The sequence below is a fragment of the Heterodontus francisci genome, chromosome 23 (assembly GCF_036365525.1).
Source record: "Heterodontus francisci isolate sHetFra1 chromosome 23, sHetFra1.hap1, whole genome shotgun sequence".
In the NCBI taxonomy this organism is placed as follows: domain Eukaryota; kingdom Metazoa; phylum Chordata; class Chondrichthyes; order Heterodontiformes; family Heterodontidae; genus Heterodontus; species Heterodontus francisci.
This window is the reverse complement of record NC_090393.1, coordinates 31,031,880-31,059,656: the sequence shown is the minus strand read 5'-3', so window position 1 is coordinate 31,059,656 and position 27,777 is coordinate 31,031,880. Positions and strand designations below refer to the sequence as shown.

General features: G+C 43.6%; 1 protein-coding gene across 1 annotated transcript; it reads right to left on the bottom strand.

The window, feature by feature from the left end:
* Positions 1–1,093: 1,093 nt before the first annotated feature.
* On the bottom strand, positions 1,094–24,675 carry vps29 (VPS29 retromer complex component). The gene is made up of 4 exons (XM_068054976.1): positions 24,571–24,675; positions 14,143–14,334; positions 2,271–2,506; positions 1,094–1,613 (listed from the first exon to the last, which is right to left on the bottom strand). The coding sequence occupies exons 1-4, from the start codon at positions 24,571–24,573 to the stop codon at positions 1,496–1,498; spliced, it is 549 nt and encodes a 182-aa protein (XP_067911077.1). The 5' UTR covers positions 24,574–24,675; the 3' UTR covers positions 1,094–1,495.
* Positions 24,676–27,777: the final 3,102 nt, after the last annotated feature.

The window sequence follows — 27,777 nt, the reverse complement described above, 5'->3', positions numbered from 1 at the left end:
CTTTGAAAATCTGGATAAATTGTATATACTGCATTACCCTGGTCTACTCTCCTCTTCAATCAGATCAGTCACCTTGCTAGGTAGATTATTCAAATGATCATCCTTGAGTAAAAAAATCAATTTTGAATTTACTTTCCAACCAAAGCCTCCCACCATCCTAAATTTGAACCCACTTCTCCAGCTTCATCCTATGTGATCGCCGAGCTCATCACATCCACAAGACCCAGCTCGTGTTCCCTTGATACCCATATGCACTAAACTAATCAACAAACTTACTTACGCAGCCCTCATGTTAGCTGTTCAATTTTCAGACCCCTCTCGTTAAAATTAATGGAACAAGAAATTTCAATATTGTTCCACAGATTTCAAGATTGTTAGAACTGAATTAAAAAAGATGCCTTTCTACAAGAGTAATTTTTTTTCAAAAGCTGGAAGTGAATGGAGACGTATCTTCCCCAATGCTTCAGTGATTTTAACTAGTGAGTAGCTGAGCTGTACAAAATTAAGTTTGCAGGTGTGAGACCTGGCCTCTGCTGAGATGGGGAGGGACTAAAAAGGTTAGCCATGGTCCTTGCTCCATATACTGCAAACAAGAGGCAGCACAAATGAGCCAAGTCGCCTCTAATACTTGTAAAGGCTACTGTGACAAGGTATCAGAGTATCAACAGTAGTCATGGTAACACACCCTAGCAGAGTCAACATATTCGAGGGAGATGCTAACTGTCTAAGTGAAAATATGCACTTCAAATCCTTGATCTTCACTGCCATTACTTTAAATCAAAATCAGCAATGGATGGAGACCAATATATTACAAATTTAAAAGTTTGGGTTTTAAACTGTAAAAATAACTTTTAAACTGCAACCTCAAAGATTTAATTTAGATCAACAGATTTAGTTAATTACACAGTTATAATTGAAGCCATGTTACAATTATAATTAGATTCTAGGATATAATTAGCCAAGAAGAGTTATTAGGAAAATACTAACTGAACATAAACCAATTTATGTAGTCTGTCACAAAGATTGAGAAATGCACAAATATTACATTTCAATTCATTGAATTTTCTTCAGCAACATAGAAAACACAATTACATAATGGTAAGCACTTGAAATAACATTTATTAGAGTTTATGGAAAGGCAGATAAACATTTTACATGGAACAGTGAGGCTTCAAACAAAGGCAGAAACAAAAACCTTTGGCTAAGAATTTCATGCATATTAATTACATGATACACTACTCCATTACTATAAGCATTGAAAGGAAATATTTACAGGACTGAAAACCCTCAGTAATTCAAGAATGTGGCACCCTTTTCAGCAGTGTGTGCAATAAAGTTCCTTTCATATTGCTGGAATAGTTAACTAGTATTAGTGGAACTAAAACTTACAATTCACAATATAATACATTTAGACTTGTTAACTTGATCAAGGTTCAAAAGGAAAAATGACAAAAAAAGTAATGAAACTGTAAAAAAAAAAGCAGCCAAAACAAATTTAGGATTTTTTGTATTCAATTCGTTCTACTTTTACATCATCGGAAATCAGTTGATAAACATAAGTGACTACTGTGGATGCTTGAATGTCCATCAATACGAATGAAGGGATGATATTACTGGAAAGGAGAGAACACAAACTGGTTAGTTTCTACAGAAGAGTTATAATGTTAGCTTGTTTAAATTGTAGCCACTATGCAATAAACCTGCTCTCTTTTTACAAATTCTTAGTACCATCGTACGACTTGTGAACAATTAAAACAAATCTCACTGCAAACTAAAAGTTTCATGTTGAATTCTACACTAGGCCATTCTTTATGAACATAAATTACGGAATAAAAATATTCATGAATTAACTTCAGTACACTAACTGAATATGAGCATTCAGCATATATATAAAATTCAGTCAACGACAAACATTTGGATGAATAGTATTTATAAATGCTAACTTCTTGAATATAATACTGATCAAATTTGCTGACAGGGCTGGTGGTGCAAGCGGAAAGCTAGAATCATGATTTTTTTCCCAAATGCAGCCAAAGAACAAGTTTTCAGACTCTTCCTCCATGCAGGAGTGATTTTTTCCTGCCAGGAGCAAAATTCCTAGACTACACCAAAACATTCTCACACTGCAGTGAGCAGAACGGACCGTATGTGTGAATTCATGAGATGCACTTTTCCAAATCATTTTCACACTGTTAACATTAGTGAGTGGTAAGAAATCCTAAGTGGTCACCAAGGTGCCAAGAATTTACTAGATATTCCAAAGTACTTACCCTTCCAGTGCATTGCACGCGCCTGTGGCTGACCCTGGGTTGATATAGAACTTGCTCTCCTGCTCAAAGGCCTCAAACTTATGTGTGTGACCAGAAATTAGGATATCTACATCCAGTTGTCGTTGCAGCAGAGCCAGACTGGCCATATCACCCCAAGGAATTACCTGGTGACCATGGATCAAACCAATTTTGAATTGTCCCACTGTTACCACTTTCTGCTCTGGGTAATTCAGGTTCTGAAAAAGATAAGACTGGTTATATACTCAGCGAACAAATTTATCTGTCAACTAACCTTTAATAAGATGTGAAAAGATGAATGCATATGTTCTAATGATCACCAACTGTGTACAGCAGGAATAAGATGAGGACCAATTGGATACTAAGTGTTTCCCATTCCCATTACACATGGTGTTAGAACAATGTCTGCGGATTTGGGTTGCAATTTGTCCCACAAGAAGTTTGTAATCACAGCTAGAAGAACTTAGTAACTACCAATAAAATAATTAGCAAGGAGCATAAAGGAAACCACAGAAGTTACTCAAACTCCTTTTAGCCATCTTGTTTCTTTAGCCAGCTAACTATATATAGGTAACAAATCAAATTTATAACACGTATAAGCAAATAAATTAGTAAGAAATTTTGAACTTGCCCATAAAATTGCCTCATATTAGAAATGGATAGACTAGCCCAGATTTTCTTGTAATGGTGAGATTCATGACGTACGCGGTAAATTTAACTGTCTAGCGTGCTGATCGCCACTGATAATATCCTCCATTATTTTCTTTAATTTATTAGAATACACTGAAGCAAATATAGTAACAAATCAGCAGTGGCATGGGAACATTTTCCCCACAATTTGACAAATACTTTAAATAGGGTGGCAATGTACAGACATAAAACCAGCTTTTATGCAAAGCCAAAAGTAAGCATCTGAAGCTTGTATCAGGTTGCTCGCTTCTTAGTGGAATCAGTTGGTCTGCTTCCTTAGTCAATGTTGTTAAAATGTTATGAGTGAGTACAGAGATGCCATGGATTTGCTGAGCCTGTTTTCCAGCTGCAGATCGACCATGTGTAAGCAACTGCATGGTTTTCTATAATCTTGTGAGACGCAGCAGCATCCATAAGATAAAGAGCAATGCTGCAAAGGGAAGCAAAATGTAGCTAGAGGCGAGAATTGCCTATTACACATTTTATTCCATTCTGCTTAGGAGCGTGAGAAGTGTTTAAAAAAAAAGGACTCCTAATGACATTGGACAGACTTGGACTCAAGAAATGCAAGAGCCGTTAATGGGAAAAACAGGGTTTGGTACAGAGGAAATTGGAATTTAGTAATGGAGGTGTCCATTTCCTCTGATGCCAAACGGAACAAAGACCAAGAATGTCAACAGAAATAGAACCAAGGGTGCAAAATTAGTTTTCATATCTAATTTTCAGTATGTCTGAACTGTGGTTAAAAATATTAAGACCACGGAAAAATCAGCTTGCCATTTCAGGTTTCTAAGTGGAGTTGACCGTACTTAGTAGTGGTACTGTTTATTCATACACTTTGGCATAAGTGAAACTGTTCTATAAATTTAGAGAACAGTTTCATCTGCTACTCTGGTTTAAAAAAGACAATTTATCAAATGAGTAAAACATAAAATCAAAAGAAATAGGAAGAGTAGGCCATTTAGCCCCTCGAGCCTGCTCTGCCATTCAACAAGATCTGATTGTGGTCTCAACTCCACTTTCCTGCTGGCCCCCCATAACCCTGGACTCCCTTGTAGATCAAAAAACTGTCTAACTCAGCCTTGAATATATTCAATGACCCAGCCTCCACTGCTTGCTGGAGAAGAGAATTCCAAAGATTAACGACCCTCAGAGGAATTTCCTCCTCATCTCATTCTTAAATGGGAGACCCTTTATTTTTGAAACTGTGCCCCCTAGTTCTAGATTCCCCTACATGGGGAAATATCCTCTCAGCATCTACCCTGTCAAACCCCTCAGAATCTTATGTTTCAATAAGACCACCTCTCATTCTTCTAAACTCTAATGAGCATTGGCCAAACCTGCTCAACCTTTCCTCATAAGACAACCTCTTCATCCCAGGAATCAGGCTAGCGAGCCTTCTCTCAACTGCTTCCAATGCAAGTATATATATCCCTCCTTAAGTAAGGAGACCAAAACTGTATGCAGTATTCTAGGTCCAGTCTCAACAATGCCTTGTACCTTTGCAGCAAAATTTCCCTACTTTTATACTCCACCCCCCCTTGCAATAAAGGCCAACATTCCATTTGCCTCCCTAATTACTTGCTGTACCTGCATGCTAACTTTTTGTGATTCATGTACAAAGACACCCAGATCCCTCTGTACGGTAGCATTCTGCAGTCTCTCTCCATTTAAATATTTTGTTTTTCTGTTCTTCCTGCTAAAGTGGACCTCATATTTTCACACATTATATTTCATCTGCCACATTTTTACCCACTGATGTGGCTTATCTTTATCTCTTTGTAGACATGGTGTTCTCCTCACAGCTTGCTTTCCTTACCTATCTTTGTACTGTCAGCAAATTTGGCTACAATATACTCAGTCCCTTCATTCAAATCATTAATAATATAGATTGTAATAATCGAGGCTGCAGCACTGATCCCCTTGACACTCCACTAGTTACAGTTTTCCAGTTAGTAAGCAAAATTAGAAGACAGACGAAACGAAGGCAAGCATCAAATAAGATCAGAATGTGGAATAATGTAAAAAGGGCAAAGTTAAGGGCATTCTATCCGAATGCATGCAGCATTCACAACAAGGTAGATGATTTGAAGGCACAAATAGAGGTAAAAGGGTATGATTTAATTGCCATTACAGAGACGTGGTTACAGAGTGACCAAGACTGGGAACTGAATATTCAAGGATATACGTCATTTAGGAAGGATAGGCAAAAAGGAAAAGGAAGTGGGGTAGCGCTCTTAATAAGGGACGAGACCAGTACATTAGTGAGAGAGGATCTTAGATCGAAGGATCAAGATGTACAATCAGTTTGGGTGGAGCCAAGAAACAGCAAGGGGCAGCAAACACTAGTGGGAGTTGTTTATCGGCCACCAAACAGTAGTGGTAATGTTGGCATGGTATAAATCAGGAAATTAGAGGTGCATACAACATAGGTAAAACAGTAATAAATGGGCGACTTGAATTTACGTAGAGACTGGGTAAACCTAATCAGCACTAATGCTGTGGAGGATGAATTCCTGGACGGTGTACGAGATGGGTTTCTGGAGTGGTACGTTGAACAACCTACTAGGGATTGGATTATTTTAGATTTAGTATTATGTAATGAGAAAGGGATAATTAATAACCTTGCTGTAAAGGAGCCTTTGGGAAATAATATAAAATTCTATCATATTATGGTCACTAAGTTTGGAAGTGATATAGTTTATTCTGAAACTAGGGTCTTAAATCTGAACAAAGGAAATTATGGAGGTATGAGGGGCAAGTTGGCTGTGGTGGATTGGGAAAATACACAAAGATTTGACAGTAGACAGGCAATGGCTAGTACTTGAAGTATTACATGTTCTACAACAAATATACATTCCTCTAAGACACAAAAACCCAATGGGAAAGATGAAACTATTAACAAAAGTTAAAGATTGCATTAGATCAAAGGAAGGCTGCTAGAAAAGTGGTAAGCCTGAGAATTGGGAGCAATTTAGAATCCAGCAAAGAATGACCAAGAAACTGATAAAGGGAAAAGAGAACATGAATGCAAGCTAACGAGAAACAAAGGTGAACTGTAAAAGCTTCTTTAGGTATGTGAAAAGGAAAAGATTAGCAAGGACAAAATGTGGGTCCATTACAGACAGAGACAGGAGAATTTATAATGAATAAGGAAATGGCAGAGAAACTAAACAAACACTTGGTCTGTCTTCATGGAGGAAGATACAGATAATCTCCCAGAAATACTAGGGAACCAAGGGACTTGTGAAAATGAGAAACTGAAAGAAATTAGTATTAATAAAGAGGTAGTACTCAAAAGAGTAACTGGATTGAAGGTTGATAAATCCCCTGGACTAGAAGAGCTACATCCCATGGTGTTGAAGGAGGTGGCTATAAAGATATTGGATTTATGAAAGGCAAATCATGTTTGACAAACCTGTTGGCGTTTTTTTTTTTGAGGATGTTACTTGTAGCATAGATAAAGGAGAACCAGTGAGTGTGGTGTATTTGGATTTTCAGAAGGCTTTTGATAAGGTCCCACACATCAGGTTAGTAAACAAAATTAGAGCACATGGATGCGGGTAATATACTGGTATGGATTGAGAATTGGTTAATAGACAGAAAACAGTAGGAACAAACAGGTCATTCTCAGGATGACAGGCTGTTACTAGTGGGGTACTGCAAGGATCAGTGCTTGGGCCACAGCTGTTCACTATCTATAACAACGATTTGGACGTGGGGACCAAATGTAATATTTCCAAATTTAATGACACAAAACTAGGTGGGAATGTGAGTTGTGAGGAGGATGCAACGAGGCTTCAAGGGGACTCGGACAGGCCAAGTGAATGATCAAGAACATGACAGATGGAATATGTGAGTAAGTGTGAAGTTATCCACTTTGGTAGAAAAAAACAAAAATGCAGAGTATTTCTTAAATGGTGAGAGGTTGGGAAGTATTGATGTCCAAAAGGGACCTGGGTGTCCTTGTTCATTAGTCATTAAAAGCTAACATGCAGGTGCACCAAACAATTAAGAAGGCAACTGGTATGTTGGCCTTCATTGCAAGGGGATTGAATATAGGAGTAAAGAAGTTTTGCTGCAATTGTGTAGAGCCTTGGTGAGACCGCACCCGGAGTATTGTGTACAGTTTTGGTCACCTCTAAGGAAGGATATATTTGCCATAGAGGGAGTGCAACACAAGTTCACCAGACTAATCCCTGAGATGGCGGGATTGTCTTACGAGCAGAGATTGAGGAAACTGGGCCTGTATTCTCTAGAGTTTCGAAGAACGAGAGGCAGACATTTAAGGAGATATTTCAGAATACTCAGAAAAGATACATTCCAGTGAGAAAGAAACACTCTAAGGGAAGGACACTCCATCTGTGGCTAACTGAGGAAGGCAAAGACAGTATTAAATTAAAAGAAAAAGCATATAATTCCATTAAGATGAGTGGCAGGTCAGAAGATTGAAGAGTGGCAGAAGGATGTGATTGCACTGGAGGGGGTGCAGAGCATATTCACCAGGATGTTGCCTGGGCTGCAGCGTTTCAGCTATGAAGAGAGACAGAAAAGGCTAGGGCTGTCTTCCTTCAGAGCAGAGAAGGCTGAGGGGGGACATGATTGAAGTATACAAAATTACGAGGGGCATTGATAGATTAGATAGGAAGAAACTTTTTCCCATAGCAGAGGGGTCAATAACCAGGGGGCATAGATTTAAGGTAAGGGGCAGGAGGTTTAGAGGGGATTTGAGGGAAAAAAATTTCACCCAGAGGGTGGTTGGAATCTGGAACGCACTACCTGAAGAGGTGGTAGAGGCAGGAACCAGCACAACATTTAAGTAGTATTTGGATGAGCACTTGAAACGCCACAGCATATAAGGCTATGGGCACTTGCTGGAAAATGGGATTAGAATAGGTAGGTGCTTGATGGCCGGCACAGACACGATGTGCTGAAGGGCCTGTTTGTGCTGTATGACTATTAGATTGGGCACAATATAAACAGCAGCAAAGAATGACAAAGGTTAATAAAAGGAGGAAGAAATTAGAGTACAAGAGAAAGCTAGGTAGAAATATAAAAACAGATAAGAGTTTCTACAGATATTTAAAAAGAAAGTAATGTGAGCGTTGGTCTTCTAGAAAGAATCTGGGGAATTAATAATGAAAAATAAAAGGAGACAGCGGATGAAATGAACAGATATTTTGCATCTGTCTTCACTGTAGAGGCTAACATCCCAGACACAATTGTGAATCAGGAGGTGAAAGGGAGGGAGGAACTTAAAACAATTACAATCACCCAGGAAAGGGTACTGAAAAAATTATTAGAACTAAAAGCTGACAAGTCCCCAGGTCCTGATGGACTGCATCTGAGGGTCTTAAAAGAAGTGGATTTTGAGATAGATGCAATGGTTTTTATTTTCCAAAACTCCCTAGATTCTGGAAAGGACCCATTTGATTAGAGGAATCACATTTGCTATTTTCCATTCAACAAAGGAGGGAGGCAGAAAGCAGGAAACTACAGGCCAGTTAGCTTAACATCTGTCATAGGGAAAATGCGAGAATTCATTGTTAAGGAGGTTATAGCAGGTCACTTAGAAGGCACAGTCAACAAGGTTTTATGAAAGGGAAATCATGTTTGACTAATTTATGGGAGTTCTTTGATGAAGCAACAAACAAAGTAGATAACAGGGAATCCGTGGATGTGATGTACTTGGATTTCCAGAAGGCATTTGACAAGGTGCGACATTTAAAAAAAAAATTCATTCATGGGATGTGGACGTCGCTGGCCAGGCCAGCATTTATTGCCCATCCCCAATTGCCCTCGAGAAGGTGGTGGTGAGCTGCCTTCTTGAACCCCTGCAGTCCATGTGGGGTAGGTACACCCACAGTGCTGTTAGGAAGGGAGTTCCAGGATTCTGACCCAGCGACAGTGAAGGAACGGCGATATAGTTCCAAGTCAGGATGGTGTGTGACTTGGAGGGGAACTTGCAGGTGGTGCTATTCCCATGTATGTGCTGCCCTTGTCCTTCTAGTTGGTAGAGGTCGCGGGTTTGGAAGGTGCTGTCTAAGGAGCCTTGGTGCATTGCTGCAGTGCATCTTGTAGACGGTACACACTGCTGCTACTGTGCGTCAGTGGTGGAGGGAGTGAATGTTTGTAGATGGGGTGTCAATCAAGCGGGCTGCTTTGTCCTGGATGGTGTCGAGCTTCTTGAGTGTTGTTGGAGCTGCACCCATCCAGGCAAGTGGAGAGTATTCCATCACACTCCTGACTTGTGCCTTGTAGATGATGGCAGGCTTTGGGGAGTCAGGAGGTGAGTTACTCGCTGCAGGATTCCTAGCCTCTGACCTGCTCTTGTAGTATTTATATGGCTACTCCAGTTCAGTTTCTGGTCAATGGTAGCCCCTAGGATGTTGATAGTGGGGAATTCAGCAATGGTAATGCCGTTGAAGGTCAAGGGGAGATGGTTAGATTCTCTCTTGTTGGAGATGGTCATTGCCTGGCACGAATGTTACTTGCCACTTATCAGCCCAAGCCTGGATATTGTCCAGGTCTTGCTGCATTTCTACTACATGGACTGCTTCAGTATCTGAGGAGTCACGAATGGTGCTGAACATTGCACAATCAGCGAACATCCCCACTTCTGACCTTATGATTGAAGGAAGGTCGTTGATGAAGCAGCAGAAGATGGTTGGGCCTAGGACACTACCCTGAGGAACTCCTGCAGTGATGTCCTGGAGCTCAGATGATTGACCTCCAAAAACCATAGCCATCTTCCTTTGTGCGAGGTATGACTCCAGCCAGCGGAGGGTTTTCCCCCTGATTCCCATTGACTTCAGTTTTGCTAGGGCTCCTTGATGCCATACTCGGTCAATTGCTGCCTGATGTCAAGGGCAGTCACTCTCACCTCACCTCTTGAGTTCAGCTCCTTTGTCCATGTTTGAACCAAGGCTGTAATGAGGTCAGGAGCTGACAGGCCCTGACGGAACCCAAACTGAGCGTCACTGAGCAGGTTATTGCTAAGCAAGTGCTGCTTTTTGGCACTGTTGATGACACCTTCTATCACTTTACTGATGATTGAGAGTAGGCTGATGGGGTGGTAGTTGGCCGGGTTGGACGTCCTGCTTTGTGTGTACAGGACATACCTGGGCAATTTTCCACATTGCAGGGTAGATGCCAGTGTTGTAAATGTACTGGAACAGCTTGGCTAGGGGCGCAGCAACTTCTGGAGCACAGGTCTTCAGTACTATTGCCGGAATATTGTCAGGGCCCATAGCTTTTGCAGTATCCAGTGCCTTCAGTCGTTTCTTGATATCACGCAGTGAATCGAATTGGCTGAAGTCTGGCATCTGTGATGCTGGGGACTTTAGGAGGAGGCCGAGATGGATCATCAAGTCGGCACTTCTGGCTGAAGATTGTTGCAAATGCTTCAGCCTTATCTTTCGCACTGATGTGCTGGGCTCTCCCATCATTGAGGATGGGGATATTTATGGAGCCACCTCCTCCAGTTAGTTGTTTAATTGTCCACCACCATTCACGGCTGGATGTGGCAGGACTGCAGAGCTTAGATCTGATCCATTGGTTATGGAATCTGTCTATCGCATGCTGCTTACGTAGTTTGGCATGCAAGTAGTCCTGGGTTGTAGCTTCACCAGGTTGACACCTCATTTTGAGGTATGCCTGGTGCTGCTCCTGGCATGCCCTCCTGCACTCTTCATTGAACCAGGGTTGGTCTCCTGGCTTGATGGTAATGGTAGAGTAGGGGATATGCTGGGCCATGAGGTTACAGATTGTGGTTGAGTACAGTTCTGCTGCTGTTGATGGCCCACAGTGCCCAGTTTTGCATTGCGAGATCTGTTCAAAATCTATCCCATTTAGCACAGTGATAGTGCCACACAACACGATGGACGGTATCCTCAACGTGAATGCGGGACTTCGTCTCCACAAGGACTGTGCGGTGGTCACTCCTACCAATACTGTCATGGACAGATGCATCTGCGGCAGGCAGATTGGTGAGGACGAGGTCAAGTATGTTCTTCCCTCGTGTTGGTTCCCCCACCACCTGCTGCAGACCCAGTCTATCAGCTATGTCCTTTAGGACTCGGCCAGCTCGGTCAGTAGTGGTGCTACCGTGCCACTCTTGGTGATGGACATTGAAGTCCCCCACCCAGGTACAGTTTGTGCCCTTGCCACCCTCTGTGCTTCCTCCAAGTAGTGTTCAACATGGAGGAGTACCGAGTCATCAGCTGAGGGAGGGCGGTAGGTGGTAATCAGTAGGAGGTTACTTTGCCCATGTTTGACCTGATGCCATGAGACTTCATGGGGTCCGGAGTCGATGTTGAGGACTCCCAGGGCAACTCCCTCCCTACTGTATACCACTGTGCCACCACCTCTGCTGGGTCTGTCCTGCCGGTGGGACAGGACATACCCAGCGATGGTGATGGCAGTGTCTAGGACATTGTCTGTAAGGTATGATTCCGTGGGTATGACTATGTCAGGCTGTTGCTTGACTAGTCTGTGGGACAGCTCTCCCAACTTTGGCACAAACCCCCAGATGTTAGTAAGGAGGACTTTGCAGGGTCGACAGGGCTGGGTTTGCCGTTGTCGTTTCTGGTGCCTAGGTCGTGCTGGGTGGTCTGTCGGTTTCATTCCTTTTTATTGACTTTGTAGCGGTTAGGTACAACTGAGTGGCTTGCTAGGCCATTTCAGAGGGCATGTAAGATGTAACCACATCAAAGGATACTAAGCAAAATAAGAGCTCATGGTGTAGGTTGTGACATATTAGCATGGATAAAGGACTGGTTGGCTAACAGGAAGCAGAGAGTAGGGATAGATGGGTCTTTTTCAGGTTGGCAAGCTGTAACTAGTGGAATGCCACAGGGAACAGTGCTGGGGCTTCAACTGTTTACAATTTATATCAATGACTGGGATGAAGGGACTAAGGTTGGTAAATTTACTGATGACACAAAGACAGATAGGAAAGTAAGTTGTGAAGAGGAGGCTACAAAAGGGATATAGATAGGTTAAGTGAGGGGCAAAAATTTGGCAAATGGAGTTTAGTGTGGGAAAGTGTGAAGTTATCCACGTTGGCAGGAAGAATAGTGAAGCAGCATCTTATTTAAATGGAGAGAGATTGCAGAACTCAGTATTTCCAGCACTGTTTTTATTTCAGATTTCCAGCATTTGCAGTATTTGGCTTTTATAAAAAAAGTAGGTATTTTTTTTTTTACTACAGTTGTGTTGGGTATTGGTGAGACTGCATTTGGGAATACTGTGTACAGTTTTGGACTCATTTGAGAAAGGATATAAATACATTGGAGGCAGTGCAGAGATGGTTCACTCGACTGATACCTGGGATCGGGGGCGGGGGGGCGGTGATCTTATGAGGAAAGGTTGGACAGGTTGGGTTTGTATTTATTGGAGTTTAGAAATAGGAGATGTGATCTTATTGAAACATACGAGATCCTGAGGGGACTTGACAAGGTGGATGCTGAGAGGATGTTTCCCCTTGCGGGAAAGACTAGAACTGGAGGATACATTTTCAAAATAAGGAGTCGCCCATTTAAGACAGAAATGAGAAGATATTTTTTCTCTGAGGGCTCTGTCTTTGGAACGCATTTCCCCAGTGAGCGGTGGAGGCAGGGTCATTGGATATTTTTGGAGGCAGAGGTACATAATGTCTTCACTAACAAGGGAGTCAAAGGGTATCGGGGTAGGAGGGAAAGTGGAGTTGAGGCCACAATCTTATTAAATGGCAGAGCAGGCATGAAGGGGTCAAATGGCTTACTCCTGTTCCTAATTCATATGTTTGTAAGATCGCATTGAAACTGACAAAATTTGTACAGGTCGTGACGGGATGGATGTAGGTTGGATGTTTCCCTTGGCTGATAGGTCTAGAACCAGGGGACAGTCTCAGAATAAGGGTAGGCCATTTAAGACGGAGATGAGGAGGAATGTCTTCACTCAGAGGCGGTGAAGCTTTGGAATTTTCTACCCCAAAGGGCTGTGGAAGCTCAGTGAGCATGTTCAAGACAGAAATTGACAGATATCTGGATACTAATGAGATCAAGCAATATGGGGATAGCACAGTAAAGTGGCATTGAGGTAGATCAGCCATGATCTAATTGAATGGTGGAGCAGGCTTGATGGGCTGAATGGCCTACTCCTGCTCCTATGGTCCTAATCTGAAAATGCCCCATTTATCCCAACTCTGTTAGTTAGCCAATCCTCTATCCATGCTAATGTATTACCCCCAACACCATGAGCTCTTGTTTTGTGTAGGAACCTTTTGTGGCACCTTATCGAATGTCTTTTCGAAATCCAAATACACTGCATCTATTCGTTCCCCTTTATCCATCCTGCTTGTTACATCCTCAAAGAACTCTAATAAACCTGTCAGCACAATTTCCCTTTCAAAAAACCATGTTGACACTGCCTGATTGTATTATGATTTTCTAAATGTCCTGCTACTACTTCCTTAATAATGGATTCTAACAATTTCCTAATGACAGATGTTGAGCCATATAGATCAGCAGCATTTGACACTTAATCACTGGTAAGTGCTCAGTTCACTGATCTCAACCATGGCAATAGTGGGGGCACTACAGCATCTCTGGTTAGAGACAGTAGAATTGCTGAGAGATTCCTGCTCCTGATTGCTATGCAGCAATTTCTGTTGGAAATGCAAGGATATCAGATGAGGACAGGATCAGGATCCGCTACGATAATCATCTGTGGACAAATAGCTTGCCAACACTCACTGCCAAGATTCATGCACAAATACATATTTGGCAAGATACTGGTGGAAAACATGTTCCTGTATACATTAAAATAAAAGCAAAATACTGCGGATGCTGGAAATCTGAAATAAAAACAAGAAATGCTGGAACCACTCAGCAGGTCTGGCAGCATGAGTTCCGATGAAGGGTCACTGACCTGAAACGTTAACTCTGCTTCTCTTTCCACAGATGCTGCCAGACCTGCTGAGTGGTTCCAGCATTTCTTGTTTTTTTTATTCCTGTATACATTACTCTAGTAAGGAGTCAATGCCTTTCTAGGGAGGGGCAGGGGGAAAAGAAAAGTTTTACCTACTTGACAGCATTTTTTCCATTTTCATATTTCATTGTAGTAGAAATCAATATTTTTGCCAATAGTCAAAAAGTACATTTCTAAAAAAAGTATCCCTTACCTCATCAAAGTCTCCTCTGACAATGTGGACATCTCCAGCCAGTGTTTTAAGGTAATCATAACTTTCTTTGGTACAAAGATTGCCTGTACACAAGATATGCTGGATCTTACCAGGTACCAACAGCTTCTTGAACTTGGCTGGCAATGTATTACAGCGGTGAGGGATGTGAAGGTCTCCCAATACCAGCACCAACTTTAGAAACAGAAGGAAAATAAATTTACATGAACTATACTGCACAGTTAAATTTCCAAAGAAATAAGTTGCACCCATCAAATTATCAGTGAGGCTCAAGATTCAATTACAGTTTTATTTATTAATAGTAAAACACCTATAAATAACTAAATACACTGGCTCAAAGATAATTCAGAATTAGAATCCTGTAGTAGCCTATTATGAGGATTGAGAAAGTAAGCAATATACAAAACACCCCTAATGGTGGTCAATGCAGCAAAGCTAAAAGCCAAGACAGGTCATTCATCCTTTGAATTCAAAGATAACTCTTTTTGGAGTGAGTTCTTTGGAACTGATGAAATCTATTCCGCTTCCCCAACCCCCACCCACCCCTCGGAATGAGTATCTGCAGATTGAACACCAGGTTGGGAATTGATTTCTCAAGCAAGACTTCCCCAGCTGGTGTTCAGCATCAGCAATGCAACGGATCTCATAGTAGGTGCTCCCTTCATTGATGGTTTCTTTGTGTGCTCTTTGATCTTGAGTAAGTTTTTCACACTTCACGACACCTATTTGGCATTGCTTCAGACTAGCTTTTAAATAGTCTATATATCACTTTTGCTGACCACCAGGGAATCACTTGCCAGTTGTCAATATGCCACAAAAGATCTTCAAGACTTGTTCATCAGACATTTGCATCCCATGTCCAGACTACTGTCTTTATGATCAAAGCATCTAAGCTTGGAATTTCAACTTTAAGAACTTTGGTGTCAGGGATCTTGTCTTGCTTTCTGATCATTAGTCATCTAAGGTAGCTTGGATGAAAGCGATTCAGTTTCTTAATGTGGCGTGAACGTGTTGTCCACAGCCGCAAAGCAACGTTGCCACAATAGCAGCCATTTTTGTATATTGAGCATCCTATGAGCTTGACCTGCAGGCTGATAACTCTTGTCCCAAAGGCGCTCAGCTCACGGAGTCTCACAAAAGCTAAGCTGGCTTTGCTGATTCTGCAAGATGCTTCTGTATCAATATGGACTTCTCTAGACAGGGTGCTAATCAGGTAGGTGACTGCTCACAGCCTGAAGCGTGTGATCCTTGCTGGTGACGACTGGGTCGAGTATAATCCTTGCCTGGGGCTGGTTGGAACAGTACTACTGTCTTTTAAAGGCCAATAGTCATGCCAAATTGCTGGCAAGCTGATTTATGACTTTTGCATGGCATCCTGGAAGTCGACCACAACAACACAGTCATCAGCAAATAGGAATTCAAGATGAAGTTCTTCCAGCACCTTTGTTTTAGCTTATTGTCTACAGTTGAAGAGCTGCCCATCAGTCTGGAATCTGATCTGATCTTCAATTTAGAGATTAAAAACCACGAAAATCTTAGTGACAGTGCAAAGATATATCCTTGCTTGACACCATTTGTAACGAGGAGAGGGAATTGTTTCCATCTTCCATCACTCAAGCCATCATGGAATTTTTTGACCATTTCAGTGAATTTTTGGATGCCCAAACTTGGAGATATGAGTCTGGTAGGTTTTTTGGGCAACGTGTTGAATAAAGTGATTAAGCATCTCGTGCAAGGATAAGTAAAAGAGGTTCCCTAGTAATTACTACAGATAAAAACAACTTCCTTTTCCCTTGTAAAGGCGGACAATTGTAGCACCTTTGAACTACTGGGAAACTTTTCCGAGTTCCACATGGACGAAAACAGTTTATTGAGGTGTTTAAGTAGTCACCACCAGCTCTGCATTTCTCAGCTGGGTTAGCATTAGAATAAGGTGCCTTCCCATGTGAGAGCAGCTATTGAAGTCTCTGATATAGTACATGGTCCATTTGCAAGGACAATAATTTATGGTACAATGAAGCGTCTGATAGATTGTCTCATCATTCACAGCTGATTCCTTATTTAGAAACGAGAAACAAGAGACAACACCTATCTAACAGAAATTAAAATCTACTTACATACACTTATGTATTTGGTGGTGGCTTGTACAAAGTCTCCAGAATGCCAATTCGTGTGAATTTTAAGGAACATGGCCTTAGATTCTGTGTTCCTAATGAACCAGTCACACTCCTAATCTGTGATTTAACTAATTTTTTGGTCTAGCAGATCAGAGCTCATTGCAAACTCTATACTGCACAGGGGGAAAAAATTTGAAATATTAACTTTTGTTAGTGACAACTTCCCACAATGTTGAAATGCAAATCACAAAAGTCAAGCTGTTAGACTTCTGGAAGCTCAGGAAGTTAATCCAATAAGTAGCTAAGCCTACAGGCCAGTTACATTTAAGTGGTTTGTACTGAGGTGGCTCTCAGCTAGTGTGCCAGTAAGAGAAGGATGGAGCATACATTTAGCCTCATCAGCCCGGGGTTAGAATGGGGAAGATTGGCCAAAATTCCTACTGCTGGTCAACATCCAGAAATTTCTGCTGGAAGTAGGATGTATTTGGATTTCACACAAAGGGAAGAGCAGGCTCTAGTCACGGCAAAATATCCTGATGACACTTACTGTCAAGACTTACATCACTATTACAACTTGGGAAAATTACAGCATGCAAACTGGCTGTGTAGAACTGTAAGTCACCCAAGGAGAGAAGGACATTTTTTTTTTTTTAAAAAAGCCAAGCCAAAATTTTCTTTGGAATTGTTCGTTTAAACAAACCAAAAACATGCAAAAAGTGAGGTAGAATATTAGCAAGTTAGCTGAGAGAATTTGATTGCAAACTACTCCAGTATCATTGTATAACAAAGTACTAAACAAATCTTGGCATACTGCAACTCACATTTAGCTACTGGTTGAAGACTTTAATTTTTTCAGGCAATAATTCAAACATATCTCATGAAACAGTCAAAAACAAAATGTAAAAACAAAACAGACCAAGCTGACCAAATCTGCTAGATATTGTGCAGTCATTATGACACTATTTCTGCTTGGGGCAAGGAAAAGAAAGGGAGAGCAAGAAAACAAAATACACTGATGGCAGGCATCTTTAAACTGTCGATTAATCTCAAAGATTAAGTTATAATTTGTTAATGTCCTGGAATGCAAAAACTGTTACTTTATGAAGCAAGTGTCTTTACTTCTAGAATACCAGATTCCCCACTATCTAGCTTCTTAATCTTTATTATACCTGCTCAGTCCCATGGCAGAATAGATTAGAGAACAATGCATTACTTTACATCCTAAACCACAGAGAGCAATCCTGCAAAATGTCAGTTTGTTTTCCAAAAAAAACTGTAATGCTACAATAGCTGCCACATCTTTTCAGATTTTTATTAATGAAACTTCAGATATTTCTCAGGGACAAAAATGTAAACAGGTGGTATTTAGCTTCATAAACTAAGAATCTGTTTTACTACTATTCTTCCAAGGCCATCTCAACTGTGGGTTTTTCTACTGTCACTGCCATTGTAACTCTTCATTGACCAACAGGGTCAGTATAAAAGTACTTAAGCAAGAGTGCTGAATTGATTGGATGGGCGAGAACGCTGAAGCTTGTTCTGAGGGTAGCTGCACATGAAAGGGTGGGGAATAAAGGGACTATGAACACAGGCCCTTTGGATGGCAAACAAATGGTTTTCCACCTCCAATGATAACCTGATTAAATTAGTAAATTTCTCAATCTGATTGTGGAGATCAAACTGTTTTAACCTATATGATTAACATTGATCATAATACTGCAGAGGTTCCCAAACTGGGAGGCATGTGGGCAGGAGTGGGGGGGGAGGCGGGCGGGGGGAGAGAAGGGGGGAGGTGGGAGTTGGCGGTGCAAGGAGGGTGGGCAGGTCAGCCAAGAATAAGAGCCATCAATGCAGCCTCCCATCCAGGATGTGAATTTTGGGCCAATGCCAACCTAGCACAGGATGTTTGAAACCCCATTAATTTCTAGAAGTGAATGTTGGACCTATAAAGAGTTGCTTCTGGTGTAACAATAATCTGTCACTCCGTGCCAGAAGCTCCTATGATAGGTACAATGTCACAGTTTGACACAGTTGACCATACCATCCTCCTCCAAAGCCTCTCCTCTGTCGTCCAGCTAGATGGGACTGCTCTCACCTGGTTCTATTCTTATCTATCTAATCTAAGCCAAGAAAATCACTTGCAATGGCTTCTCTTCCTGCTCTGACTCTGTTACCTCTGATGTCCCTCAAGGATCTGTCCTTGGCCCCCTCATTTTTCTCTTCTACATGCTACCCCTCAATGACATCATCCGAAAGTACAGCATAGGTTTTTACATGATTTTAAAATTCTCATTCGCGTTTTCAAATTTCTCCAGAGCCCCTCCCTTCCCTACCTAACTATGTATGTAATCCCCTCCGGTCCTACAACCCTCAGATATCTACACTCCTCTAATGCTGACCTCTTGTGTATCCCCGATTTAAAAAAATCGCTCCACCATTAGCAGCCACTTCTTCAGTTGCCTAGGCCCTAAGCTCTGGAATACCCTCCCTACACCCCCTTTCCTCTTTTAAGACACTCCTTAAAACCTACCTCTTTGACAAAGCTTTTGCGTCATCTGACCAAATATCTCATGTGGCTCAGTGTCATTTTGTTTTATAATGTGAAATGCCTTGGGACGTTTTATTATGTTAAAAGCATTATATAGGTGGCTGTTTTCAGATGGCCCTATAGTGCACCTCCTCTGGCTACATCAGTTACGTCTGGTGCAGTTCCTGATTGCTACATGAAAGGAAAGATCCTTGAAGCAGCTGAATATTTGAGGTTCAATCCCTACATGACTAAAAGGTACAATGAGCATTTTGAACTCTCAATTTTGTTCCTACTAGTTTTAAAACTAAATCAAATTGTACTCTACAATCTTCTTTGGGACTACAAAATACTGTACCTTAGAAAAAGGGGCTATGCATGGGACATGAGTCTCCAAAGGCAGTGGAGGGACAGGGGATTGGCTTAGCAAATCGAAAACTGAGTGCATCTCTGTGACAAAGTCCAAGGAAATACCGCTTGGATTAGGCCTGCAAGTTAAAAACTTTGTACTGCAACAAACAGTTAGTTTTCTCACTACCAAAAAAGTTACCGGTACAAACAATTTTCATCACCACCACTGAGAACAACTTACTCTGACAGGCCTTCCCGAATTGAAGGCATGAGATGGAGGTTGGGGATATGGTCAAAGTTAAAACAACCAAAATGAAACAAAAAAAGTCAGAGGGAAAATATATCAAAAGTCCCCAAAGAAAGCTATTTTAGGATTGCTCAACACAAAACACTTCTAAAATTGTTGCAAACACTGTACTTTATGCTCCAGTTATTTTAAAAGCTTCTTCTGGCCTACGCTTTTATATTTGAAGAAGTTTATATTTTTACACCACAGATGCCCATGAACCAACCTTGAAGGCCATTTGTTCCTTCACCAAAAGATTACTCACCAATGTGGTGAAGTTAAGTCACGCAGTGGCTTTCTTCTTGATTGGAGGGAAAAAAATAAAGAACGAATATATGTATACATTATAGATCAATGATACCTAGAGATGTCTACCTAGCCTGTTACTGGTTTTGGGCTTGTACTGTAGGTGTCTACATGAGTCTTCAAGTTCTAGCTTCTGTACAGAAAAATCTCAAATTAATCAGCTATTACATGCATTAATTCAATTCATTCCCATTTCTAAATGTCCCAACAGTTTCCTAGGGGAGGAGGGGAACAATTGAAGATTTATGTTCCTCAGGTGATGCAAAAATTTAATTTTATGTATTTTTTCCATTGTGTTAGCATCAAGCAATGAGGTAGGGTATGACAACTGCCAGATACTTATAGATTTGCTGTTCCTACACCATGACAAAGGAGGCAGACCTTCAGCCTATCGTGGCTGTGCTGGCCAAATAAGAGCTATCCAGCTTTCTAGCTCTTGGCCCATAGCCTAGTCATGGCACTTCAAGTGCACATCCAAGTTTTTTTTTAAAATGCAAAGAGCATTTCTGCTTCTAACACTTATTCAGACAGCGAGTTCCAGACCCCCACGCCCTCTGAAAACAATACTCAACTCTCAATTCACCTGCCAATTACTTTAAATCCATGTCCCCTGGTTATTGACATTTCTGCTAAGAGAAATAGGTCCTTCCTAGCCACTCTATATAGGCCCCTCAATTTTATACACCTCAAATAAATCTCTCCTTTGCCTCTTTTGTTCCAAAGAAACCCATTTCAGTCTATCCAATCTTTCTTCAGCTAAAACTCTCCATTCCTGGCAACATCTTAATTAACTTCCTCTGAACCATCTCTAGAGCGATCACATCCTTCCTGTAATGTGATGAGAACTATATGCAGTACTCTAGCTGTGGCCTAACTAGAGTTCTCATACAGTCATACAGAGATACAGCACTGAAACAGGCCCTTCGGCCCACCGAGTCTGTGCCAGCCATCAGCCACCCATTTATACTAATCCTACATCAATCCCACATTTCCTACCACATCCCCAACTTCCCTAAATTCTCCTACCACCTACCTACACTAGGGGCAATTTACAATGGCCAATTTACCTATCAACCTGCAAGTCCTTGGCTGTGGGAGGAAACCGGAGCACCCGGCGGAAATCCACGCGGTCACAAACCGAAAGGCTTTGTATCTGAATGCACGAAGCATTCGGAATAAAATTAATGAGTTAACAGCACAAATAAAGACGAATGGGTATGATTTCGTGGCGATTACTCATACGTGGTTGCAGGGAAACCAGGTTTGGGAACTGAATATCCAGGGGTACTCAGTATTTCATAAGGATAGGCAGGAAGGAAAAGGTGGTGTACCTTTGTTAGTAAAGGAAGAGATCAGTGCTGTTGTGAGAAATGATATAGGCACTGGAGATCAAGACCTAGAAGCAGTCTGGGTAGAAATAAGAAATAGCAAGGGAAAGACGACCCTGGTGGGAGTAATCTATAGGTCCCCAAACAGTAGTTCCGCAGTATAAACCAGGAAATACTGGGGGCTTGTAAGAAAAGTATGGCAATAATCATGGGGGATTTTAATATGCATATAGACTGGATTAATCATACTGGCAAGGGTAGCCTCGAGGGAGAGTTCATTGGATGTATTAGAGATTGTTTTTTGGAGCAATATGTTGTGGAACCAACCAGGGAGCTGGCTATTCTAGACCTGGCATTGTGTAATGAGGTGGAATTAATTAATGATCTCATAGTTAAGGATCCTCTAGGGAAGAGTGATCATAGCATGCTAGAAATTCAAATTCAGTTTGAGGGTGAGAAACTGGAGTCCCACACTAGCGTTCTGGAGTTAAACAAAGGTAATTACATAGGCATGAGGACAGATTTGGCCCTAGCGGACTGGGCAGGAAGACTACAAGATAGGATAGTTGAAGAGCAGTGGCAGATGTTTAAGGTGATATTCAAATCCTCCCAACTAAAATATACTCCAGAGAGGAAGAATGATTGCAAGATAGGGAAAAAACACCCATGGCTAAGAAAGGAAGTTAAGGATAACATAAAGACAAAAAATCAGGCATACCATATTGCAAAGGCCAGTAGCAGGCAGCAAGATTGGGAAACTTTTAAAGATCAAAGGGCTACTGAAAAAGTAATAAAAAGAACAAAGGTAAATTATGAAAGAAAACTAGCGCAAAATATAAAAACAGATAGCAAAAGCTTCTATAAGTATATAAAAGGGAAGAGAGTAGCTCAAGTGAACGTTGGTCCCTTGGAGGATGAGACTAGGGAGTTACTGATCGGGACACCAAATCAGTATTTTGCCTCAGTTTTCACGGTGGAGGATACTAGTACCATCCCAACAATAACAAGTAATGCAGAGGTTACAGGAAGGGAGGAACTTGGAACAATCATCATCACTAGGGAAAATGTACTGAGCAAACTATTGGGATTGAAGGCAGACAAGTCCCCAAGGCCTGATGGCCTACATCCTAGGGTCTTAAAGGAAGTAGCAGTGGAGATAGTGGATCCATTGGTTATAACATTCCAAAATTCCCTGGATGCGGGAAAGGGTCCAGTGGATTGGAAAAATGCTAATATAACGCCCTTATTCAAAAAGGGAGGGAGGCAGAAAGTAGGAAACTATAGACCAGTTAGTTTAACATGTCGTTGGGAAATTGTTAGAATCCATTATTAAAGAAGTAATAACAGGGCATTTAGAAAGTCAAAACGCAATCCATCAGTCAGCATGGTTTTATGAAGGGTAAATCGCATTTGACTAATTTGCTAGAGTTCTTCGAAGATGTAACAAGTAAAGTGAATAAGGGGAATCCTGTGGATGGAGTATATCTGGACTTCCAGAAGGCATTTGATAAGGTGCCACACAAAAGGTTAATACACAAGGTAAGATCACATGGGGTTAGGGGCAATTTATTGGCTTGGATAGAGGATTGGCTAACCAACAGAAAACAGAGTCGGGATAAATGGGTCCTTTACTGGTTGGCAAGATGTAACTAGTGGGGTGCCACAGGGTTCAGTCCTCAGGCCCCAACTATTTACAATCTATAGTAAATGACTTGGATGCAGGGATAGAAGGTACTATAGCCAGATTTGCAGATGACACTAAAATAGGTGGGATAGTAAGTTGCAATAAAGAAATAAGAAATTTACAAATGGATATGGATAGGTTAGGTGAATGGGTCAAAATTTGGCAGATGGAGTTTAACGTGGGTAAGTGTGAGGTTATCCATTTTGGTTGGAAGAATAGAAAGGCAAATTATCTAAATGGAGAGAAACTTCAGAGTGCTTCAGTGCAGAGGGATCTGGGTGTCCTCGTGCATGAATTACAGAAAACTAGTATGCAGCTACAGCAGGTAATAAGGAAGGCAAATGGAATTTTGGCATTTATTGCTAAAGGAATAGAGTATAAAAGTAGGGAAGTGCTGCAACTGTACAAGGCATTAGTGAGGCCGCACCTGGAGTATTGCAAACAATTTTGGTCCCCTTACTTGAGGGGGGATGTAGTTGCATTGGAGGCAGTTCAGAGGAGGTTCACTCGATTGATTCCAGAGATGAGGGGTTTGTCTTATGAAGAGAGATTGAGCAGTTTAGGCCTTTACTCTCTAGAGTTTAGAAGAATGAGAGGAGATCTAATTCAGATATATAAGATGATTAAGGGGATTGACAAAGTAGACGCTGAGAGGATGTTTCCTCTTGTGGGGCAATCTAGAACCAGAGGTCATAGTTTTAGGATAAGGGGTAGCAGATTTAAAACAGAGATGAGAAGAAATTACTTCTCTCAAAGGGTCATAAGTCTGTGGAATTCATTACCCCAGAGTGTGGTGGATGCCAGGACATTGAGTAAATTTAAGGAGACAGACAGATTTTTAATTAGTAAAGGGTTGAAGGGTTATGGAGAACGGGCAGGAAAGTGGAGTTGAGGCTAAGTTGAGAGCAGCCATGATTGTATTGAATGGCAGAGCAGGCTCCAGGGGCTGAATTGCCTACTCCTGCTCCTAGTTCTTTTGTTCTTATATCTGGTATATATAGTATAACGTATACTTACAATCAACTGAATGATATTTATTACAATACCCAATACTGTTGCTCTTTCTTCAAAAAGAAACCAGTTTCTTTCATAGCTATTACATTCAGTTGCATTATCGTTAAATCCTCAAATTTAGAGATTTTAACTAATCTGTGTTTAAGTCAAACAGTAACAAAAATGTAAATTAAACAATGTAAGAATTTTACACCACATTTAATTCTGTAAGGTTTACATTGCAAAAACAGAAATAAGCATTACTTTTTGCATTAAGCCTGCTGTTATACTGTAGTTACTGACTGAGAACGAACATCTCATTAGTTACCTGCCTCCAAATCAGGAGACAGCTCTGCCTTTGCCTGTATAAGCTTCCACTCCTTGTCTGTAAATTTTAAATGTATATTGAAACTGAGCTCATTTTCTCAAAACATTTAAATTCTGCTTCAATTCGGGAAGGACACAGGAGGCTTAACACCAATTTCTGTGGTGCAAGATGGCCTGTTATAGGTAATTTATATTACTGCCGAATGATCAGGTCAGATGCAACTGAAAGTATTACTCTGGAGTTTAAGTGGCAACCTCAACCCACTCCTGCCAGCCCCCTGCACGGCTTCTATCATCCAGCTGACGAACATCATGTGACAGTTGCCCAATCCCATCGCAGGCCTCAGATACTAATCGCAGGCCCGGGTTCTCAAACCCACCGCTGACATGAGCCATGGCGAATATAAACTTACGCGCACTTTCAGTAAGGGCCAGGAGGCTTAAAGCAGGAGACGGCAACGTAATTTCTGGAGCCCGAGTCTATAACTCACCATTTTCTAACCACGAAACGGAAAAAGCAGCTCCTCAATGAAGAGACTCAGCACCCAGCAAATACCCAGCCAATCACTTTTCAGTTTAGAAACAGGTCCCTACGGCGCAGGCAATTGGACAATCTTAGAACAGCGAGAATTGGAAATGTCTCTGTTTCGAATTTTAAATCCGTGTTTGTGTCAGCTGATAGTATCAAGCAAATGCTAAGAGTCAGATTTATAATAAAAACACAATTGGAAACTTATTTAAACATATGGATTAAAAAAAAATAACATGCGTTAAAATAAAATTAGAATGACCGATCGCCTGAGACTGTGGAGGCAGGATCAAGAGGGAATTGGATTACAATCTGAAAAGGAAAATTGTACATGGTTATGGGGAGAAGGCGGGGGAGTGGCACGAGGTGAATTGGTCCTTCGGAGACCCAGCGAGGATACGACGGGCCGAATGGCCTCCTTCTGTGCTGGAACAACTCTGATTCTGGTAGGCTGGTTATAATCGTCTTTTCTAAACTTTCTGCCACCTCTTATGCAGTAATGTTTACAACTTGTGGTTTCAATTTCAGAAGGATGGGATAGTGCGGCGCAGGCACAATCTGGGACCTAGATTCGGATCATTTCGGTACTGTTGTAGGGGCGGAAATCTGATTGGAGACATTCGACATGGAGCTGCAGAAAAGATGAGAATGGATTTGGGAGAGGACTTTGGAGAAGAAAGGGAGTTTGGAGATGATGCAGTAGTTGCAAGGACAGAGGGGGCGAGAGTGGGGGTGACGGTAGTGGCTTTGAAAGGGAGTGGGACGGTACCTGAGGAGAGGGAACAATTCCTAATGTAATGGGTATCAGGAAAGGAAACTGGATGGTCAGCAAGCCGATGACCTTTCAAACGTTAACTGTTTTTCTCCCTCCTCAGATGCTGCCTGAGCGTTTCCAGCATTTTCTCTTTTATTTCGGATCTCCAGCATCCTCAGTATTTCGCTTTTGTAATGAGACAGCCTGTCCTAACTAAAATATAAAAAGAAAGCAGTTGTGGTGCCCACCAGCCAGGAAAAGCTCCAGGGAACCAGTGGTCATGGCATATGCATATTTTGTGATCATTCAGGTGTATGTCAGGAGATTGAAATGTGACCAAAGAGAGCTGGGGAAACCCTGGTGGTGATAAGAATATGAACCGCCGTGTGGCAGTGACCTGACGAACTCTGGCTGCAGCGGTGGGGATACCGCTTAGTGCAGTCAGAATGATATATACATTTAAACCCGGCCCGCGGAGACACGCTCTGCCCAACTGCCAGCCCTCTGCAAATATCCGGAGAGGCCCAACGGCCGAGGGGCGGGGCGAGAGGAGGGGCGGGGCGAGAGGAGGGGCGGGGCGAGAGGAGGGGCGGGGCGAAAGGAGGGGAGGGGCGGGGCGAAAGGAGGGGAGGGGCGGGGCGAAAGGAGGGGAGGGGCGAGGGGAGGGGCGAGGGGAGGGGCGGGGCGAGGGGAGGGGAGGGGCGAAGGGAGGGGGGAGGGGAGGGGCGAAGGGAGGGGGGAGGGGAGGGGCGAAGGGAGGGGGGAGGGGAGGGGCGAAGGGAGGGGGGAGGGGAGGGGCGAAGGGAGGGGGGAGGGGAGGGGCGAAGGGAGGGGGGAGGGGAGGGGCGAAAGAAGGGGAGGGGAGGGGCGAGGGGAGGGGCGAGGGGAGGGGCGAGGGGAGGGGCGAAAGGAGGGGAGGGGGAGAAAGAAGGGGAGGGGAGGGGAGAAAGAAGGGGAGGGGAGGGGTGAAAGAAGGGGAGGGGAGGGGAGGGGCGAAAGAAGGGGAGGGGAGGGGAGGGGAGGGGCGAAAGAAGGGGAGGGGAGGGGAGGGGCGAAAGAAGGGGAGGGGAGGGGAGGGGCGAAAGAAGGGGAGGGGAGGGGAGGGGCGAAGGGAGGGGAGGGGCGAAGGGAGGGGAGGGGAGGGGCGAAAGAAGGGGAGGGGAGGGGCGAAAGGAGGGGAGGGGAGGGGCGAAAGAAGGGGAGGGGAGGGGAGGGGAGGGGCGAAAGAAGGGGAGGGGAGGGGCGAAAGAAGGGGAGGGGAGGGGAGGGGCGAAAGAAGGGGAGGGGAGGGGAGGGGCGAAAGAAGGGGAGGGGAGGGGCGAAAGAAGGGGAGGGGAGGGGAGGGGCGAAAGAAGGGGAGGGGAGGGGCGAAAGTGGGGGCGGGAAGGGGCGAAAGTGGGGGCGGGAAGGGGCGGGGCGAAAGGGGCGGGGCGAAAGTGGGGGAGGGAAGGGGCGGGGCGAAAGTGGGGGAGGGAAGGGGCGGGGCGAAAGTGGGGGAGGGAAGGGGCGGGGCGAAAGTGGGGGAGGAAGGGGCGGGGCGAAAGTGGGGGAGGAGGGGAGGGGCGAAAGTGGGGGAGGAGGGGAGGGGCGAAAGTGGGGGGGAGGGGAGGGGAGGGGCGAAAGTGGGGGGGAGGGGAGGGGCGAAAGTGGGGGGGAGGGGCGAAAGTGGGGGGGAGGGGAGGGGAGGGGCGAAAGTGGGGGGGAGGGGAGGGGAGGGGCGAAAGTGGGGGGGAGGGGAGGGGCGAAAGTGGGGGGAGGGGAGGGGAGGGGCGAAAGTGGGGGGTGGGAGGGGAGGGGCGAAAGTGGGGGGGAGGGGAGGGGAGGGGCGAAAGTGGGGGGAGGGGAGGGGCGAAATTGGAGGGGAGGGGTGGGGAGGGGCGAAATTGGAGGGGAGGGGTGGGGAGGGGCGAAATTGGAGGGGAGGGGCGAAATTGGAGGGGAGGGGCGAAATTGGAGGGGAGGGGTGGGGAGGGGCGAAATTGGAGGGGAGGGGCGAAATTGGAGGGGAGGGGTGGGGAGGGGCGAAATTGGAGGGGAGGGGTGGGGAGGGGCGAAATTGGAGGGGAGGGGTGGGGAGGGGCGAAATTGGAGGGGAGGGGCGAAATTGGAGGGGAGGGGCGAAATTGGAGGGGAGGGGTGGGGAGGGGCGAAATTGGAGGGGAGGGGTGGGGAGGGGCGAAATTGGAGGGGAGGGGTGGGGAGGGGCGAAATTGGAGGGGAGGGGTGGGGAGGGGCGAAATTGGAGGGGAGGGGTGGGGAGGGGCGAAATTGGAGGAGAGGAGGGGAGGGGAGGGGAGGGGCGAAATTGGAGGAGGGGAGGGGAGGGGCGAAATTGGAGGAGGGGAGGGGCGAAATTGGAGGAGAGGAGGGGAGGGGCGAAATTGGAGGAGGGGAGGGGAGGGGAGGGGCGAAATT

Coding starts and splice junctions, on each gene's coding strand:
- vps29 (XM_068054976.1), bottom strand. Junction 2,507..14,142: donor TCAGAGGAGACTTTGATGAG/GTAAGGGATACT, acceptor TATCTTTTTCAG/AACCTGAATTACCCAGAGCA. Junction 1,614..2,270: donor GCGTGCAATGCACTGGAAGG/GTAAGTACTTTG, acceptor TCTCCTTTCCAG/TAATATCATCCCTTCATTCG.